General features: G+C 34.2%; 2 protein-coding genes and 1 long non-coding RNA gene across 4 annotated transcripts in view; 2 read left to right on the forward strand and 1 right to left on the reverse strand.

The window, feature by feature from the left end:
- The window catches only part of LOC128999277 (lysophosphatidylserine lipase ABHD12-like), a 35,775-nt gene extending 24,184 nt beyond the window's left edge, over positions 1-11,591 (forward strand). Inside the window, exons 6-10 of the mRNA XM_054425681.1 lie at positions 5,979-6,111; positions 8,035-8,152; positions 10,063-10,224; positions 10,537-10,661; positions 11,375-11,591. Coding sequence (XP_054281656.1) covers positions 5,979-6,111; positions 8,035-8,152; positions 10,063-10,224; positions 10,537-10,661; positions 11,375-11,411 — 575 coding nt within the window. The 3' untranslated portion in view covers positions 11,412-11,591. The remainder of the gene's footprint in view (positions 1-5,978; positions 6,112-8,034; positions 8,153-10,062; positions 10,225-10,536; positions 10,662-11,374) is intronic.
- Positions 11,592-14,128: 2,537 nt separating this feature from the next.
- LOC128999279 (uncharacterized) overlaps positions 14,129-21,288 on the reverse strand; it is a 41,746-nt gene continuing 34,586 nt past the window's right edge. Inside the window, exons 2-3 of one of the 2 annotated variants that reach the window (XR_008491267.1) lie at positions 17,355-17,514; positions 14,129-14,723 (exon numbers count right to left, since the gene is read on the reverse strand). This is a non-coding gene — a long non-coding RNA (uncharacterized LOC128999279). Of the gene's footprint in view, positions 14,724-16,819; positions 17,515-21,288 lie in introns of those variants that run through there. The other variant, XR_008491268.1, reaches the window with a different exon arrangement.
- On the forward strand, positions 14,470-19,040 carry LOC128999274 (UDP-glycosyltransferase UGT5-like). The gene is made up of 5 exons (XM_054425674.1): positions 14,470-14,751; positions 15,235-15,839; positions 16,441-16,663; positions 17,604-17,823; positions 18,556-19,040. The coding sequence occupies exons 1-5, from the start codon at positions 14,490-14,492 to the stop codon at positions 18,836-18,838; spliced, it is 1,593 nt and encodes a 530-aa protein (XP_054281649.1). The 5' UTR covers positions 14,470-14,489; the 3' UTR covers positions 18,839-19,040.

A 21,288-nucleotide genomic window follows, 5' to 3' on the forward strand; every position in this document is an offset into this window, starting at 1 on the left:
TGTACAAAAACACAATCACTCCTTTTTTTTCTCTAAATGTAAAAAGGTCAATTCTCTTATAGTTTCCTTGTTTATATTTTGATCAAACTTGGAATTTTTTTTATTCTAAAAACCAAGCTATTCAAATTTTACTAAAAGACACTTTATTAACCTCCCTGTAGCAGTAAAACTAGGTATAACTCTTTTCACATCGTAAAAATTGCAGAATTGCTGTTTTATTGTAAAATTGTCGGATTTAAAATGCATATCGTATAAGCCTATGATGGAATAAAAACATATTTAGTCACACAACATTTGTTTACAAGATGATTTTTCATATTAAAACTGTAAGAAACTTTGTCTTTATATGTGTAAACTAGCTGATCTGAATTGTACACGGTTTTAACTGACTACTGAATTCCCGTACGTAGGACGGGCTAACACCTCGTTTAAGTAAAAATCAAATCAGGCATATGGAAATTCACTTAGTCTGCAGGTTTACTGCGGCGGGGTTACTTATATTTCTCTCATGACAGTATAAATATCAGCATCATCTTTGGCAGCAATGATTTTAATCACAAGACTTTTAAGCTCAACAGAACCGTAAAGTTTCTTCTATTGCCTAAACAAATATTTGCTGTCAAGCATTTGGTGTTGCTATTAAAACTAATGTAGTTTGAATTTTTTGCTACTCTTCTATTCTACTCCTTCTTGAAGGTAATAAATATTGCTTAGTCGGAAAACGGAAATCATCAGTGAAAAGCTTAATTTTTGCGTGATGGTATGTTATTATTAGTTATGAGCACTAAAGTCACCGACCCTCCCCCTCTTGCTTTTCCCTACCCCCCCCCCCCCCACCTTTAAAACAGAATATTGCATTCCATTGTGGTTGGGCATGTTGAGCTCCCAGCACCCTTGCGTTGGCGTGTTGAGTCTGCGAGTCCGTAGTCGAAGGTGGAGGGCAGGACTCGAGTAGTCTCCAACTATCCTAAATTTGTATATTTACATATACGTATTGTAGTAAAGGCAGTTTACGTTGGGACTGCAGATTGAGTAGACTGTCTAGGCTGAATAAGGCAGTGAAGAGCAGCAGCTATTAGCCAAGGATTCTGTGGTTGAAGGTACTAACATGATCGAGACCGCGGACCCACACCGTAGGATTGTTGTATATCACCAGGCCAGTAAGGACTTACTCAAGGACTGATCCAACCTCTGCCAAACCCTGAATACGAGTCCGGAGACACTATCTGGCAGGAGTAATAAAGACCCAAAAACAAAATTTTACATATTTGTGTTAAGGAATAAAGAGGATTGAAGAAACCCAAGAGTTAGAAACTAAAGTTTCTCTTTTAGTGATCTTTACCACCCTTGACTAGGTCTAGTGCTCTAAAGGGAATGTTGTAACAAAATATTGTACAAAAACACAGCAGTATGTTGTAGACAACGTTGGATAAGATGTAACTGTAATTTTGTATGGCTATCCTGAAGACTGTACAATTAAACACAAAAGGGGAAAAATAGATAATACATAATTTATACTGTATAGTATAATTTATAATAAATAAAAATACAGTAGACTTAACCGACCTCGTATTAACCGATAATCGGATTATCCGCCTTTGTTAGTAAAATAATACAGTTTGTTTTAACCGACCTTACTTTGAGAGCAGCTCGTTTTAACCGCCGCTTTCTAGGAATCTCGGCATTTCCGCTCCCACGCTCGGCGATGAGAACTGAACCATACGCTCATCTCCACAGGATATGACTAACAATAAGTTATTTTGTGATGACCACAAAAAATATAGCATAGGTAGCCTATTGTCAGTTTGTCATCATCGTTCGTAGCTCGAGCACATCTGATCTGATTTGTTATCTGTGCGGCAAATTTATAACATCATAAAGTGCGTTACGATTTTGAGAACTGATTATCTTATCGCTTGAGTAAACAAACAACACAACTTGTATGGGGGGTAGGGAAGGGGTGTTAACAACTCCGGTGTCCGGAAAGATGGGGACGAGGAAACTTAGGGACACGGAAACTTGGGGACAAATCGGGTTTTGAGCCGAGGGGGAGGCAAACGGAGGCTGACTAAGCTCTGAGAACGACTCTTTAAATCGACTCGTTCTCTATTGTTATTGTACCTAGGTCTAGTTGTAACCATCGAAGTATATAACACATTGTTGTGTTATATACTTCGATGGTTGTAACTACGACACACTTGTTGTATTTATATCTAGTTCTACCTCCCCTTACATTTTTCACCTTGTTTAAATGGTTACTATTTGTAGAGCTTAGGGACAACAGATTTAGTACATTTAAGTGTATTTGTAGGGTTATTTTATTAATCACGGAGTAAACCCGAATTGTAAATGATTATTCAAGCATACATTTTTAAAATCAAAAATGCACTTGAATATTTCTAAAACAGTAGCATCAACTTCGTGATGATGTTATAGCCTTCAATTTATGTCATACGACCGTGAACATGGACGAATTTCTCTCGTTTGTATTAGAACAATAATACAATATAATTCAGGAACAACCCGTGACTAGCTATTACTGATAAAGATTAAAGAAATGCCTGTTGTAAAATGTAGTCGTAGGCATCTGGTACAAAGTATTCCACCTATTGTTTAATCCAAGCAAACCCAGAAACATTCAGTACTTGGAAAGGTAAAGGAAATATGAGAGAACAGAATACATCGATGTCCCGTTAATCCCCTCGCACGTTTCTCCGAATCGACTTCATTTGCAATTTGCAGATTTTCCTTTCAAACAGGCCAGTTATTGGGGTGTCAGGTCACTCGGGTCAGTTAACTTTTGTGTAGTTGCGAGAGTGTGATTGACCTCCAATTTCCAACATAAATATTGTTTTGGTTTTACGTGGCAATCGCAAAAGAGGAACTCTAAGGATCAGCTGTTGTTAAAACTATTTTTTTCTGAATTCTTAAAAGTAGTGGTAATTTAGGCCTAATTTATTCCTTCGTCGTCAATATATACTGATTGAAATATTTATATACAAAATTGACAGAATTCAAAACAAGCTGGAATTCGTTTTGAAAAGTTATCTTTACATAACAATTATTATGTTTTCTAGCTTTGTTTGCTAATTAATTACGAAATATGACGAAAAATATAGTTCACCGCAAGGTAAAAAAGAGTCACTTTAGGCCCTAGCGATGAAATATGCTATTAGTTACAACTATCTATAAGAGAAAATAAATTCGGTCCATCCAACTCCAAGCTAACATCTACATATTAATATGCGAGCATGTTTCTTGAAAACCTTTTTTCTCAGCTCGTGTGCATCGCAGGGTAAATCTACGCATACTGTTGAAAAGACATTTTTCCGTAGATGTGAAAAATCCCTTTATTAATTAAAATGGGCTAAAAAGACACAAAAAATTTAATTTTAATTTTAATAAATTAATATGGACCTTTTGGGTTGCCATGCTGGTGACGAAATAACGCTATATACATTCAAAATCAAAACAAATGGAAAAAATTCCAATCACCTGTTTTATTTACAGCGTGGGTGAATATAGAAAAGTCTGTAAATTACATATTTTTGGTCGAGATTTCGACCACTGGACAACCTATAGTTTAATTAAAACCTTTACATTAAAAAAAGTTATAAGTTTATTACATTAATTTATTACCTCAGCCTATGTTGGGTAATTTATTGCCGAGAGATATATAGTTTGTATTTTACTTTTAAGTCTAATTTATTTAAAGGTTTAGCTTTTAAACCCTCCCCATAAATGAAACAAGCAAATCAAGTATACTGTGAAGTTACAAATAGTTAAACAATAAAATTGGTCAGTTTTTAAAAATGTTAACCAGTTCCACATTTCACATTTAAACGTTCAAAACCACTTGAACTCGATAGTATGCGACCGTTATTGCCAAGTGTTCTACGAAATAGACCCCCCAACGGACGACATTCATAATTTCCCTGCTCTGCAAATTCATTGAATAGAATACTGAACCTCTCAGAGAATTCGAGATAGTTTTGCCAATGTTAGACCTTCCACGAAAAACAGGTCCACTGAACTATACCCCAATCCGTTATGTACACATATTAAAAAAAAATACATTGGGCCATTTTCACCAATTTAGTGAATATAAAAAAAAGTGTAATCCCGTGGCGGATCCAGCCAAGGATCCCTTGGCCAGAAAATCTTTAACCATCGGGTAATATCATATAACATATAAACCGATTTGAACCCCTTACAAAAATTACTGAATTTTCGTTGAAAATATATGTCAAAATATTCAATCTTGACCGCGCAGTCCTATAATTTTCCCAGAGTAGGCCGCATAAAATAGTCTTCTTAAGCGTTTCCGAAAAAAAATGACAGCGGATCAGAAATTCAGAGATAAAATGTCTATCTGACATAAAAGTAACCAAATACACGCAATGTGCAAACAAAAATACAATTTATTTCATAACGTTTATCGTAGGCCTACACAATCACAAAAATATTTTAATTTTAAACTAATTATAACAATATATCTTAACAATGTGTCATAACATTATATTCAGTAATATTATTGCATAGAATGCGTTTATATTTTCTGTAATATATATTCAACTTACCCAAAATGGGTAAAAAAAGAAGCTAGCAAACCTAGGCGATTAGGCCTGGATCAATCAGTACTTGACTGACTTTTAACATTTTTAGGTTTACTGTTTGGAAATATTCAAATTATGATTTTAAAGTCAATCCCGTTACTGTAGCTAAGCTCTCTGTGAACTGAAACAGGAGAACGATTCGTTCTAAAAGAGTCGTTTCAGAGCCTAGTTCAGCTAATCTCTCCCTCTACCCCGGTCGAACCCCTATTTGGCCCTAACTTTCCTTGTCCCCATCTTTCCTAAACTCAACAACTCCAAGGTCAAGATAGTTTTTGTGCCTCGAGCCTCCAGTGAGAGGCTATAAATAAATGTCCTGTCTTGTAACAAAATGGTCGCTTGTATCTTTAATGACGACAAAAGGTTCTTTACTGTATTACGATGTATTTGGAAAGCATTAATTAATACATTACAGTAGTAAAGTTATTAAAATAGGAATTTTATTGACTCTTGCCTAGTATTATAATATATTCACTGAAAGTAGGTCTATTTGACTTAACCGTGTTTTGTGTTTATTTGTGACATTTCTATAAATATGAAAAAGGAGATAAGAGTAGTTTATTTTATAAATAATGCAAGTATGACTTCAAAATAATGATTATATAATTTTAGATGAATAGCACTTCATTATGTTATGATTTTAGGGATTGCCCGTTTTATCCGACCTTTTGAATCATCCGACCTAGGTCCGGTCCCATTAGGGTCGGTTAAGAGGGGGTCTACTGTATATTATAATTTTCAATAAAAACTGTATTACTGTATAATTTCAATAAAAATATATTATAAAAAAATACAATAGGTATTTTCTGCACCTAGACCGCTGAGGTGCTATACCCACGGATCTGGGCTGCAAACACTCTTGCGTACGGCGCTGCTGCCTCCCGTTACCGGACTGGACTGGTTTTGTAAACCGCCTGCAACTAAAATCAAACCCATATCATTTTAAAGATTTTTAAATACACCTACATTTTTATTTAAAACGTTTTTTTCAACCTTGTCTTTTATCATTACAGATCTTCTAAACACACGATTATTAAAATTTTAAAGTGAAAAAATAAAACTTAAACTACAAGAAGAATGATGAATATTAATTCCACACTGATAACATTCTTTGGAGAATTTTAAGGATTGAAATAACAAAGTAAAATAACCCTATTGATGTTTGTCTCTTGGATATTGATAAAATAATAAAGACTCAAGTTAACTTAAATGCACGATGGGAGGGTTGAGGGGCTGGGTCTAGCCCTTTTTTTTAGGAAATGTCTCTTATATAATCAACTATCCAAAAAAATCAGCTTTTCACTAATTTGTTCCAACAAAGCTAATTTATTCCCATTATTGACTGGGCGATATTGATTGTTTTAGGATACGGTGACTCAAAAGGTTTTGCTAAGAATGAAACAGACTTGATCGAAGACGCAAAAGCAGTTTACACCTGGATCAGAGAAAGAGTAATTTCTGGACACATTCTACTGTGGGGGCACTCCCTAGGGACTGGGTAATGTTTATTTTTCAAGAGCATTTTTCAGTAAAACATATTTAACTCATTGTACTCTAGATTTAAATGATAAGTTTTCCCATTCAAGATCAACAGCCATTTTATGTCAGAAAAGTATTAACTTCTAGATGGCATATCTATATATTAATACGCAAGCAGTTTTCTTTTCACAGTCATAACTCAATAACGGCTTGATGGATTTTAAAGTTTGGGTTGTCAAATTAAAGGTATTTTCACGTAGATGTGCAAATACGTCTCAGAATATTTAGTGTATTTAGAATATTGTAGTGGCTTACATATTTTTAAGCAAGAAAAGACTGGCCGAGACAGTTAAGTTTGTACTCTTTGTTGCCATAAATGACAGGTCCGTTAACCTCATTTGTGCAATTCACCACAATAACTTCGGGTTCTTATTGGAAACTCCCAATCTGAAAATAGGACTGTGAGACTTATATCCAGAAATTATTTGGATAAAGTTCATTAATTCAGTTCTGCCTTTACCGTGGTCAGCTCCAAAGCTCATTAAGATTAGAAAGTTCCACAGGGGATCTACAATTGTAAGATCCGTGACACGTTTTACCACCGAGTGGGTCCTCTAATTCCTCAAGAAGGTGTTCCGAGGAATCAAGTGAGATTCTTACGTACATAATAAGAGACAGAAGAAGTGTCTTCCCTAGCTACAATGGTGCTGCTACCTGTGTAGATTTTGCAGCAATTTTTAAAGCTGAAAACAAAGCACCACCTGGCCAAGTAAATCGTATAGTTTTTTCAACATTAATTATGTTAAACGCGTATCCATTAAAGATCTGTCGTTAGATCCACTTGCTTACCCTCTTATGTTCCCAGCGGGAGACTTGGGTTGGGGCCCCTAATTTAAATACGCCTAAAACAGAATACATCAATAATAAGTAAGTACGACAATGTCACTAGAACCCAAAGGAGAACCAAGCACAATTATAAAAAAATGCAATGAAAAAATATGCGGGAAATAGGGTCACAATGCCAACCCAATTGCAAATCTTTGAAGACTGTGGCAGACATTATGTAGGGACGAGAGCTCCGAGAAGTCAAGTGAGATTCTTATTTCAATACGGCTAAAACATAACACACCAAAGAAATAATTTAACAATGCTAGAATAAGAGTAGCGATAGTTGGCGTCAAGAGAGGAATTGAGCTACATTATGTCAAAAGCTCACTTTACAGTGTGTGGTTGACATCTACGTCCTCATAGAGTACACCCGCCTACTATACAGAGATAACCAAAGCAGTATGAGAGTGAATGTAAATTTAAATATTGTAGATTGCTTTTATATTTTTTTACATCATAATATTTTTATATTTCTATAATCAGTCATATACATTATTTTAGAGTGACTCTTTGATTAAGGTCTTGCTGTTTATGTTTTTTGTTTATTTTTTTTATACAAGTTTCAGTTTTGCTCGATTTCGAGCAACAGGTTATCTAGTTCCCTTTAATTAACCTACTTGAACTTAAACCTAATGTGAACATTTTACATTGTTTTTACGTTGTTAAAGCTCTTTTTGATGGATGATTTTTGTAAGTGTTTTTTTATCATGTCATTTTTATTTGCACCATCAGATTCAATGCATCACAATTAACACTCTTCAAAATTTCTCAAAGAGACATTGTACAGAAATTAACTTGATCAACTGATTCAAACATACTTACAAGACATTTTCACTTCCCTTGTAAGACTTGCAGCTTGTACAGTTGGGTAGCTTAGAGATGTAGTGCTCATCAGAAGGTAAAAAAGTAATTCGTTCGAACATGAGAAAAGCCAATAGTAGCTTTTTGATGATTTAAAATTTGAACTGAATCCAGCTGTACTTCATTATTATAAATTATCATAGCAAAAAAATGAGCTGGTGATAATTTGTTGTTAAATGTTTGATGGCTGCAGAGTTGCCGCACATTTGGCAGATTTGCTGGTCAGCAGAGGAGATCCCCTATCTGGAGTCATTATGGAATCTCCTTTTGACAACATGGCTTCTGCTGTGAGGGCCCATCACCTCGCTAAGGTAGGTAACTAGAGAACCCATTCTCATGTATTGACAAAGATTTTAGGTGAGTTTCAGGATTCCCGTCCTCATATTACCGAGTCAATCAATCATATATAAGTGCTGAAATGTTTATAGTTTAATTTTATAACAGCATTTAAATTATTAGAATCAAGAGTGTATTTTATACAGCGTGTAGTCGTTGATTTACTAAAGTCGATTTTTACAGTGCAGAAAAACTCACCACACTGTTCAAAAAGATTTTGAGATGCATATCAGTATATACAGGGTGATTGGTACTCAGTGTGACAAAATTTTTTTGGTGTAAGTACAAAGTAAATGAAGTGTGATGATGCATATCAAATGTTCCAAGTCTAAAAATTAGCTTCTCAAAAAATTATTTTATGTTTTTCAAAAATAACCATGCTTTTAAAATTAATACAGCGATTTCTCAATTACCTGTATATGGATTTGAGTAGATAATATCATTTTCGTGTTCTACATTAAATTTTGAACAAGAAAAATAGAAAATGACGGACGATCTGTTTTCTGGTATTCAAACCACTAAAACAAACAAAAGAATATATACCTCAATAGTGTAGCATATGGTTGGAAAGCTTATAAAATGCCGCAGTTTTTAACATATTCCGACACTTTCTTGTATACAGGGTGTGAAAAAAACAATACACCATTGGTTTTTAAATTTTTATGAAACATCTTAATTTTTATCTTTGAATCTATTTACAATGGAGTTTTTACAACTGATCGTCCGTCATTTTCTATTTTTCTTGTTCAAAATTTAATGTAGAACACGAAAATGACATTATCTACTCAAACCCATTTACAGGTAATTGAGAAGTCGCTGTATTAAGTTTAAAAGCATAGTTATTTTTTAAAAATATAAAATAATTTTTTGGGAAGCTAATTTTTAGACTTGGAACATTTAATTTGCATCATCACACTTCATTTACTTTGTACTTACACCAAAAAAATTTTGTCACACTGAGTACCAATCACCCTGTATAGGTTTTCTTGCAAAGGCAGACTGGGAACGCCGTTCCCACTCGTTCCGTTCCACTAAACCACTCATTGTATGATGGTATGTTTAGATAAATGTGAGGTAAAACAACTGCAAAACTCTAATAAACAAAACAAAATCAATAATAACAAAATTTAATTTAAAAATACATTTTCTTCAGGAAACTTCAGTGTGACTGTATTGAAGGAAGAAGATGAGAAAGAGTCAATGGAAAATTAAATGTGTAATTCCATATATTTGACTCGTAGTTTTCTGAACTACATAAAAACAAGTTTACCACATTTTTTTACCTTTTATTTGCTCGTTCAAATGGGCCTCTTCCTAGAGCCTCATGCTTGGGACGTAAAAAGAAATCAAGGGGTAAGCAGGTACAGTTCGGCCAAAACTTCTGTGCGCGTGGACGGGTCACTACTAGCCGAACTATTGGCTATTGGCAGTGATTGGGGTAGGGGTGAGTGAGTAGCAAGACACAAATGTTTTCACAAAAGTACCCCCGCCAACCCCCCGCCTAGACCCAACCAGATCTGGTCGCGCGCACAGAAACTTTGGCCGAACTGTACACTTGGGGGAGTGAGCTGGTGTAGTGGTTAGAGCACAGGATTTTGGTCCCAGAGGGCCTGCGTTCGAATCCTGCCAAATCACCAATGGATTTTATCCAAGTGATTATGCCGCAACCCCTATGTCTAGCCTGAAGTATTGTGAAAAATAATCCAGGGCTCGTGCCTAGCGTCGTAGGGCAAAAACAAAAAATAAAAAGCAGGCACACTAATAAGCATGAACAAGTCTTCATACATTTTAGTGACAGCACTAGGACACAAATGTGAGTATGACACTAATAGTTGTACAATTATTTGTTTAATGTGCCTCATTCAATTCCTTTTTGTTTTGTCAGATTGTTGCCCCTGTTCCCTGGTTCGAGCACTGCTTTATCCAGCCCCTCTATGACAACGACATGGCATTCTCCAGTGATAAACATCTATCAAACATCACAACCCCGGTGCTAATATTTCATGCCAAAGATGACAAAGTCATTCCATACGAGCAGTCAGTGCAGGTAAATTTAACATTTATTTTGCCTCCAATCTAGAAATTCTATTTAAGTACAGTAGTTAATAGAAACGATGTTTTCCTAAACTGTGGACCAATTTTTTATTCAAAATTAGGTTGTTGGTATTTTTAAGTTTATCAACTCGAGAATCTTAAGGATCTTTTGATGAAATCTTGCAATTCAGGGGTACAATTTTTATATTTGGTTGATATAACCTTTAGAAAACTACAAGAGCTTCTAGTAAAATAAATATCCTATTACTGTACAGTGTACAGTAGGCTATAATATTCTCTACAAACAAAATCTCTAAATTTCTAGCTGTACGAGGCAGTGACGTCAGCCCGTAAGGACTCAGCCTCCATAGAATTCATCAGTTACGATGCAAGTCTTGGCTACGGACATTACAACATTCCTCTGGACCCCAATTTCAACTCGACAGTCAGGTAATGGTTTATATTACATCCACATGTGTGCCAGTGTTATCGTAAATATAGTGTTAACATTATTTTATAGAAATTCTCAAGTTAATATCAGTCTATGCAAAACCTTTAATTAACTTTGAAACTTACCCAACCACTGGTATTAGTGGTTATAGGTGTCATGGAGTATGTTTTTGTTGTTGTGATTCTGGGCCAGGCGTAACCTATATTTCTCAGTTTTGTTGAAAAAAAACCATATTTGACACTTACGTGCTACACCAACAGAATACTGTAAATTAATTGTCACTTATAATGTTGTTTAAATAATAATGCAATAAATTTGAAATCATAGTGGGTGATATAATTTTGGAAAGCCCAAAGTTATGAGAGAAATAATCAAGACAGTTCGGTAATAAGTGTTTGTGTTTTCAATGTAATCATTGTTAATCTGAAAACAATTAATTGGAATAAGATTGGAACAATCTAACTAAATATTACATATAAAAATGTTTATATTAATTTGTAAAAGTCACACAAAACTAGAAAGCCAATTAAAAAACCGGTAGTTTTTCACTCTTACAAATCTATCGGGATTAAAGGTCACCAATACTGGGATTACTGGGTATTGAACACTGCCACGACAACCCACTGCTGATGTAAAGGACTTATTCAAAACTTTTTATTGTTGCTTCACATTTGAATACTGTAGATGTAAATCCCATTTTTTTCTATTTCAGAGAATTCGTAGACAAGTCTATACATAGAGTCACATAGGACATCAACTTCGCTCACAACAATTCCAATTGGAGAGTGTTTCTTCAGTTTAAATATGTTTTGTTTTTTGTTAGCTGATTTTTTATGTTAATATTTAAAATATTTCACTGTGCAAGACAAAATTTATATAAATTAAGTGTTTTAGTAAATATAATGATGTTTTGTTAAGAAAATACCAAATGTGTTGTATCATTTTATACCCAATAACAAATTATTATAAAAGTGGATACAGATTTTTGTGCATTGGGGTCACTGATTTAAGGAAATAAACTGTTTGGTATTTTAATAAACAATGAAGATATTCCAAGTACAGCCAGTAGCAGCAATAAGGAATGTCTTGCCGTACTCGCTACTGTCTAAATCAGTAAAAGCACACAGGGATAAGATGCAATTTCTTGGCACTCAATGTTCCACAGGGAAGGTTGAATATTAATTGAATAACAATAATTGAAAAATTAATTGTCTGGGTAGCCAAGTGGTTATAGAGTGCTCGCCTTCAAATCTGAAGATCGCTGGTTCGATACCAAGTGAGGTTGTTTCCAGACCCAGATGCCATTTTTGTCATTGGGCTGTGAATTAATGATGCTATCTGACAAAAAGGTCGACGTTAGGTAGTAACAAGACCAGGGTTTGGACCGTTCCCTTTCAAAAACGTAAAAAATGCCACTGACAGAGAAACCCACGCAAAAAAAAGAAATAATTAACATGGAAGGGCAGATAGCTGGAGATAGAACGAGACCAAGATCCTACTGTACCTTTAACAAGAACTTTATAAGAGACAAACCATAGACTGCTAATTTGTCACATTTACAGTGTGTACAACAAAACACCAAGGATGTAATTTACAAATCTTTAAAGTCATTCATTCAGAAAAATATGACTGAAGATTATTATCTTATCATTCGAATTAAGCACCGAAAACATCTTTCTTACAAAAATAGACATCTGGAGAAATTAAAAATAATTATCAAGAAGAGCTCAAAGGCTATCAGAGAGACTTTAAGTGAACTAGTATTACTCTGGCAGCTTTCAGGGTAAGTCTAATTTATTTCTTTGTTAGATACTGACGTATTTCCAAATCAGAATACCATGGATAAACAAACTACCTTCGCGTTGATAATGTGCACACATTTTAAAAATTATCTTCAATACTTCAAAGCAACAAACAGCTTGTTAATACTTTACAGAAGGTTAAATTTGTTAAAGAATGATGTTGTATTATTTCAAAAAAACAAATCATAATGTTGTAAGAGTATTTAATTTGAGTTAAGATTTCCATAAATTAGAAGTTAATTTCGTTAAGTTGTTATTAACTATTATTAAGACTATTTAAATTTGAAGCACTTGGCATTACATAATAATTAAGGTTCTGTTACATCATCTATTTAAACTTTTATTGTAAAATTCAATTACATTTTTTTATGAATATCGTGTTTTTCATTCAAGTCATACGTCATAAGCTTTCAAGAAAAGCTCTTTACACAAGTTTCAAATATGATGTACTTTAATTTTGAACCCTTAGTATTTTTCTAGTTTTAGATATCATTTCTATTGACTATGTCTATTCCTTGTAAAAAAGTCAATGACAATAACGCTCTTGATTCTTGATTCTATGATTTCATCACAAGGTGTTTTAAGAAATATTAATGAGGTCAGCTATTGGATTACTTTAAAATGACATGGATGCACGTTATGTGGTCGGTATTCGTTAAAAAAATGCAGAATTATTACAGTGGTGTTATATGCGACATAAAAGGAGTTCAGATTCCTGTGGCGTGAATAAACTAGCTAATCAACTTTAGGTATGCGAGCTAGCATTTTCTTTTCTGTTAGCTGTTAGCAGGGAACTAGGTGCTTATGAACAGGTTAAGAAAGATGTAACAACCTTATTAAAAATATTTACATCTCAAATTTTTACCATTTATGCTAACAATGTACCAGTCTGGTACTACAATATTTATTTTGTTCACAGTCAATGACTCACAATAATAAGAGGAATTATCAACTGATTACTGATTATGAAATCAGCTAAGAGGTCATCTCATAACTCACATATTTTGTAATTGTTTTTGATCTTTTCACTTGAATAACTAAAATAATAACGTAAACCAGCTAACAAGCATTGGAATAAAAACTAAATTTTTGCAGCATTGGGGTTCATGCATGTTAAGATTCAGAAGGACCATTACATACAAAATTTTAGTCAAAATTGAGCAGTTTTTGTAAAAATCACATTCTTCCGCTATTTATTGGTTTTTATGGCATATGACCATTAAAATTCAAAGTTGTAGAAAAAAACCGTCAGAGATTCCATGGATTAGCACAGCACCTACCCACATTCAAAAATTTCATCAAAATCGGACCACATTTGTAGTCTGTAGCTCTGTACACGTCCAATCACACAATCATATACAGACATCACATCGAAAAACAACTTTTTTAGGTTTGGGGAACCCAAAATTAATATTTCCACTCAAAATGAAATTTGGACAAAAAACTTTCTCCATATGTATAATACATATGCGGGAGAAAGTGAAAACAGTTACACAATAAATAAATCAATGTCCATCACTATATTTTTTTTAAGTAATAAGTAAATGGAAATATGATACTGATGAAATATGAAACAAAATTGTTATTCATTGTGACCCTTGGTTAGAATGACTAGCAACTGTGGTTGGATAAGGTAATTCTTCCATTTTCATTTTATCGAAACAAAATTATTTTGTATAGTGAACATTCTTGATAAATTTATTATATTGGAACTCTGAATATACATTATATGGTAAATTTCAAGACTTGATTTTACCGTGTTGTGTCACGTGAATATATGCCTGGTACAAAACATGCTGATATTTTATGTTAAAGTGCTAGACTTTTTTAAATTTTAACTTTAACAAAACTGTGAAAAAAGCCTAATGCGCTAATACTATGAGAGAAGTGATGGTATGAAATGGAAAAATACCACGAAGTTGACATAAACTATAAGGCTAAGAAAAACTCTAGTTAAAGATAAAAAAATGTCAAAAACATGATTCCTTCTACTTGAACTTGTACTATACATTCTATAAAAAATTAATGCTCCGCCAGGTTCTTACTATGAAGGCCTATTTCCTAGTCGTCCTAGTGTGTGTCCTCTATGCCAGCTATGTGTCGTCTGCTAGGATACTTGCAGTTCTACCATTCCCAGGCCGCAGTCACTACATCTACCACATCTCGGTGTTGAAGGCGTTGGCAGAGAGCGGCCATCAGATAGTAGAGTACAGTCCGTTCCCTCCAAAACAAGCCATAGCAAACCACACTCATGTCTACCTGCACACCAGCTTCAATACGAAATTGGGTAGGTAGGAGGATGTTTATTTCGTTAGTGCATTTTAACAACAAACAATTTGTACAATTCGTAAAGTTGATGCTATATTATTAAGATAGCATTGAACGTTTTTATTATTCTATTAGATAGTGCTTCCCTACATTCATAAAGTCAGTTGATTATATATTTCCTTTTCAAGGAGTACTCATTTTGTTAATAAAGCTGAAAATACTTTAATTTGATCATAATGTTTGTATGACCTCCATTCAATTTTCTTTCATGAATGGATGTAAATGTTTATCCCCTGCTTCTTTTATTTCCTTTGCCAGTCCATAATAATACTTCATTAATTGGTCTGGTCTGTAGTTTACAAAAAATAATATATCTTGTGTGTCTGAGCTTACATGAGAGATAGAGATAGAATGTAGGTTGATGAACTAAGGAATAGAGTATTTTTCTCTATAAGAAAATTGTTAGTGCAAATAAATGCCGTATAGTATTATTTTATTTCAGGTAACAGGAGGTTCGAGGATATGCCAAAACATTCTGAACAACTAACAAACTACTTCGGTCTAATATGGCTCAACATTTGGAATCTGCTCTACCCAATTTGTAGGGAAACATTTGAAAATGAAAACATAAAAAAACTTCTTCAGTCAAACGAACATTTTGACTTGGTGGTCACTTCATCTACCTTTGGACAAGAATCGATGCTCGTGTTCGGTCACAAGTTCAAAGCCCCAACTGTCACTCTGCAAGGGAATCTCCACTCTATGATGCTCAACAGAGATGCTGGAAATGATCTTGTGATGGCAACAATCCCAGACTCTTTTTCATTTGCGTTTTCTGATCGAATGACCTTCACAGAACGTTTGAGAAACTTTGTGTCAACCTCTGTTACACTCTTTTTATACTACTTCTCCCATCTTCCAAAGCACAACAAACTGTTGGAAATGTATTACGCTTCTGACAGTGTTTCTGTTGGCGAGCTGACTACAAATGTGTCATTAACGCTTGTTAACACCCACCCTGCAGTATTCTACCCCCACCCGTTCACACCCAATATAATTCCTATTGCTGGAATCGTGATAGACCCTAAAAAACCTCCTTTGCCTAAGGTAAGATTTTGGTTTAGTGAATAGCCTCTACTTAACACTTAAAAGTTTGGTTTAATATATTGAAATCATCAATATAACGAAGAAATTAATAGAAACTGCATCTTGTAAATAATAGGCTACTAATTACTAAGATTTAATGGGTTGAAATAATTTGAGATTTGGGATTTACCTCTTTTGAGAAACTCCTGTATGCTTACATTCTTACCAGGTACTTTAAAAACACATGAAATAAGATCAGTTATGTGATTGACATCAATGTAGTGATTTAAGGGCTGAAACCTAAGTAGGTAATAACTATGTTTTCTGAAATTGTTTTAGCATTCAGGTAATTAACATTATTAACTAAAATATTAAGATTAATTGTCTCACATATGTCTAGATTGTAAGGGTGTAACATAGAGCAAAAGTTTGGACATAAAGAAAACTCTCTCTTTCTTGGTTGAAAATGCTGTCAGTGACAGTGAAATATTCTTGAGTTTTGTGTATATAGTGTAAATTTTTTGTTTCCTATGCAAGTATGGACTCTTTTCCCATTCAGGTAAGCCTGCTATCCTCTCAAAATATCCTAAAAATACGTATTGATTGTGTTCGTTTTCAACAGGATATACAAACTTTCATGGACAACGCCAAAGAAGGAGTTGTCTATTTCAGTTTTGGAACTGTGATTCCCACACACACAATGCCTGAAGCAATGCTTAATATGTTCATGACCGTTTTCAAAAAATTACCTCAAAAGGTTCTTTGGAAGATAGAAGCTGACAAACTACCAGAGATGTCACAAAATGTCAAACTTGTAAAATGGGCCCCACAACTAGGGGTATTAGGTGAGGTTTGAAGTTAATTTATAAGGTGTACAATTTACATACCATTTACATACCACTGTATAATATCCAGTAGAAAGATGTGTTAGTATGGTGTATATTAGGTATTCTGATTTCTAACTGGTTACATTCTAGTTATACTATTTTTAGAAGGATATATTTAAAATGTATCAATAGTTTAGTTTAATATATCTGTTAAGAAGCACTTTTTAACATTGGTTTTGTTCATCCACATGGGCTTGCATCCTGAGTTTTGAACTATTAGACAAAGTAAAGGGCGAGCTGTACATTACAAAAATTACCATTTACTGGTGTTGTTCAAATACTAAATGTTTGGGAAATTGTTATTCCAAATTTTTATGGGGGATTTCAAGTTTTTCGGCACAGAAATCTCACACTAAATGGCGATCGTGGAAAATGTCTGTAAAGTTTTCGCTGTCAAAAAATTAGCAACTTAGCACTTTTTCTTTTCAAACAAACTATTACAAAATGGAGATTTCACAATCAGGTTGGATTTTTGAGTTAAGGTGGGTCGCAAAATGGGACCAACTAGTTTGGGAAGGGCTGATCTTAGGGTATGAAGCTGGTGGCCACCAGTACTTTGGTGTGGTTTGGGGTTTTTATCTTCATTTTATGTTCTTTGTGACGTACTAAAAAGCCTCATGCTTCTTTCTTACTTTCTACAATCACTCACTTTTCATTCTGGTTATGGAACTATTTCAGTTTTCCTTCATGGTCAGATGAGATGTTGGCTTCCCAGCTCTTCTGTTTTTTTGTTTATGTTTAACTTGGGTTTTGTTTATCTTGTTGCTCCTAAACAGACTTACTCTTCTAGTACATCTCTAAGACAGGGTCTGAAACAACAATCATAGTTATTTATACCAAGCTTTGAACATGAACTAAACAAATATAAATTGTTTTATTGTTAAACTGACTTTTCCAGAACATCCAAACTGTGCAGTGTTTGTCACACACGGGGGATTGTCTAGCCAGATAGAAGCGATTCACGCAGGAGTACCAACTGTGGGAATACCCTTTTTTTCCGATCAGTTCTTCAACATCAGGTTCAACGAAGAAAGAGAAATTGGAGTAAAAGTTGACTTTAAAACACTCTCTGAAGATAAACTCCATTTTGCTCTGGAAAGAGTTTTAAATAACTTCAAGTAAGTATGGGTTTTCAAATGTTCAATAGTTCATTATCTAAATTAACGTGTTGTAGAATACAAGTATATTCATGGACAATACACTTCATCTTAACCCAATGATTTTTAAAATAGCAGGTATATTTGTTTATTAAGGTATTTTCAATATTTTCTGAAAAGGAAAGAATAAATAAAGACAAGTAACATTCAAAACTTGAATCTTATTGTTAAATAATTTTGAACCTATTTAAATAAAAAGCTTTCATATGGCTGTCTTTTAACATCCAAACAGACCAAGCAAAAATTCAGCGATTAAAAAATAATTGTTGATTTTTTGTAAGATGCACACGAGCTGAGAAAAAAGGTTTTCAACAAACAGGATTGAGTATAAATAATATATTGGATAATGGAATTTTGATATGGTTCCTTGAATTGAATGGGTAACTGATGAGTGGTTATAGTGTAGTGTTGGTTCTGCAGATTTGGTTCTGAACTCAAATTCCATTTGTCATTGGCTATAATATACGAACTCTATCTAGGAAAAGTACGTAAAAAATACCTATGGCGTAAAAATCCCCCCCAAAAAAAACTATATCAGAAGAAAGTTAGTAAAAATGATGTAGCTCTTGTTTTATTTATCCGAACTCATATTACAACCGGATCCTTTTCACAAGCTCACAAAATATTATTTGTGAGAAAAATACTTTTTTTAAATTCACGTTTTAGTAAATAAATAACAATCTTGTCCAATAGGTACAGAGAGAATGCACGTCGCCTCTCTAGCATATTCCGAGACACCCCCTCTTCACCGACTACCTCTGCTGTGTACTGGGTAGACTACGTTCTCCGCCATAACGGGGCCTCTCACCTGCGTCCCGCAGCCTCCCGCATGGCTCTGTACCAGCTGATGCTGCTAGATGTGGCGGGGGTAGTGATACTCGCCACTTTCACAATTGGAATAGCATTATGTTGGTTGTGTAAAAGTATTGGCAGTTTTTGTGGTAAAAGTATGAACTTAGATAAGAAAAATAAATAACTCCCGTTGTAAGCCTAAATTTTTTTGTAATAAAACAAATTGTTTTCAATTATTGTGAATTTTAGGTTAAGCAGGTGTGTAATTAAGCAGCAATAGTAGTTAAATGATCAATTTATTTTAAAATTTATAGAATTTTCTGGATGCAAAATAAATTGTAAACCTGTCTTAAAAAAAAACAAAATTATTTGGGCTATCAATCAAAAATATCACCAGTGAATAGTAAACGAGGCTATCTTTTTGGACCCATCCCTTATAAAAATTTACAAAAATGCCAATGTAGTGTAAACACACAAAACAAAAATTCACTATTATATATTTTTTACGGAAAGTAAATAAAAGAAACATCTTATAACACTTCAAACATATATTTACGCTTATACTGTTACTCACAAGATGGAAATATACAAAAAAGATGATAAGTGGTAATCGATTTCGATTGGACACTCCAATCATCATCAGAACCAATAGGCGAATGACGTCATTAAAGTGTATAATACTTCTTATAATATACTTGGTCTTTAAACTCAAGTAGTATGGGAAACCCCAAAGAAGCAGAAAAAATCACTTAACATTATGCCTACATGGAAAGAAATAATTATGCTGATGATTTAAAAAAACAAAAAAACATCCTAACTACAACCTAAGCCTAAAAATGTTTTAAAATAAACAAAAATTAATAACCATTTTAAAGATTATAGGCCATGGCAATTAAGTTCTTTAATTCACACAGTTTAACCAGCATTTAAATTTAGAAAATATTACTAGAGCTGCACAGCAATTAACAACAAGATTTTTCTATCACATACAAGATGATAAGGTAAATGATAAGAGAGAACAATGTTAAGGTCAAACTCACAGTAGCTTATCAGTCACCGAGTCACCCTCTCCCTTATGATGCTTTAAGGGTGACTGATTTAGGCTATAAAGATATCAGCCACATTTGCTGTTGCTAAACTGACAGTGGTCAGGACTAAGCAGACTAGGGGTGGTCGAGGGAAAAGCAGAGATGGATGAGATACAACCAACGATACAACCAAGTTTGGCTACAACTTCGACACTGAATTTTTATAGCTAAATTACTGCCTCTGGGGTCCTCAAAACGAAAAAATAAATCGGTCCCGGGCCCAGGTCTTACCATGAGACCTACGGTCTTATTCCCCACTAGCTGTGTGCCCGTTCTACGCAGGGGATAGTGTAGTAAGTTGAAGTAACTTGTTAAAAGTAGTTAAAATACTACCTCAACCTCACGATTGAACACTATATTCTGGTTGACATTTTCATTAACAAAGTTGCTCTTGTCTTTTCCGTAAAACATTGAGAAATATAAGGACATTAATGCGTTACCTACAGACATACACAAAGAAATACAGAATTTAATTACGGAATTTGGTACGCTTTAACCTTAGTAAAGGACATAATAAAATTAGTAAGCACCATTAATGAGCGGAAAACTTATTTTTGTAAGGTATTTACGACAATGGTTTAAAAAATGTAAGTTTCCCAGCCCTATACAACACTGATTCAAGGTCTTTTACCCGGTTATCAAAACTCAATAACAATTTGATGCACAAAGAATCTCCGGTTCCTGGCCTGGATAATGCCTATAGTTCGGCCGCTTAGAAAACGATCTGCGCGCTAATGCTAAACCAATGCTGGAGGAGGTCGCTTTCTAAGCGGCCGAACTATAGTTATTTAATTTCATTTACGGTTACACATTATTGCACTTGCGATTAATTGCATCCGTTAAATGTTAGGTAACACTTTTTTTAATCTCACTTGGTTTGGATTTGCTATAAAAAACGTGATCGGAAATGGTTTGCGGTATTTGTAAACAACAACATTTAATGTAAACATATCAGTGACAGCTAGAACAAATAATCTTGATCCAAACAGCTGTTCGTTATTTCATAGATGACGTATGTGATAAAAATTGGGAGAAAACTTGACAAAAATCGCACAAAATTGGGTTTTTGAACGTGCGTCATTTGATTTACAAAGTAGTGAGAGTGAGGCCATTTTAATGGCTTAAAGACACTCTCGCCAATCTAGTGAATACAGTACATTAAAATGGTTTGAATCTTGACAGGTACTCTCGTTTTTCAGGAGAAGGCCGCGTAAAATGCCTTCGGGACCGTGACAGACAGACAGACAGAAATTGAGTTAAGACTTGTTTCGGCCTTTTTACTGTATGAAACGCAGAAATAACAAAAAATATATAATTTTGAGCAATGTACAGACAAAAATATAATTTTATTTATATAGATATTGGAAATTCTCTAAAAAACTAGTAGACTTCTTTGATCGCCTTCACTTTGCTACACGTTGCCCGCTTCACTATGAGGCTAGTAAGCAGCGTTTATATAATGCAGGATCTATAAAATACCTCTTCCTGTTTAATTTACGTGCTTTTTTCACAGTCATAGGTTTTGAGTCATAAGGAAAAATATAGC

Source organism: Macrosteles quadrilineatus, unplaced genomic scaffold (genome assembly GCF_028750875.1).
Source record: "Macrosteles quadrilineatus isolate MER2022 unplaced genomic scaffold, UCM_ALF_1.0 Scaffold_8__2_contigs__length_117827958, whole genome shotgun sequence".
NCBI lineage: Eukaryota > Metazoa > Arthropoda > Insecta > Hemiptera > Cicadellidae > Macrosteles > Macrosteles quadrilineatus.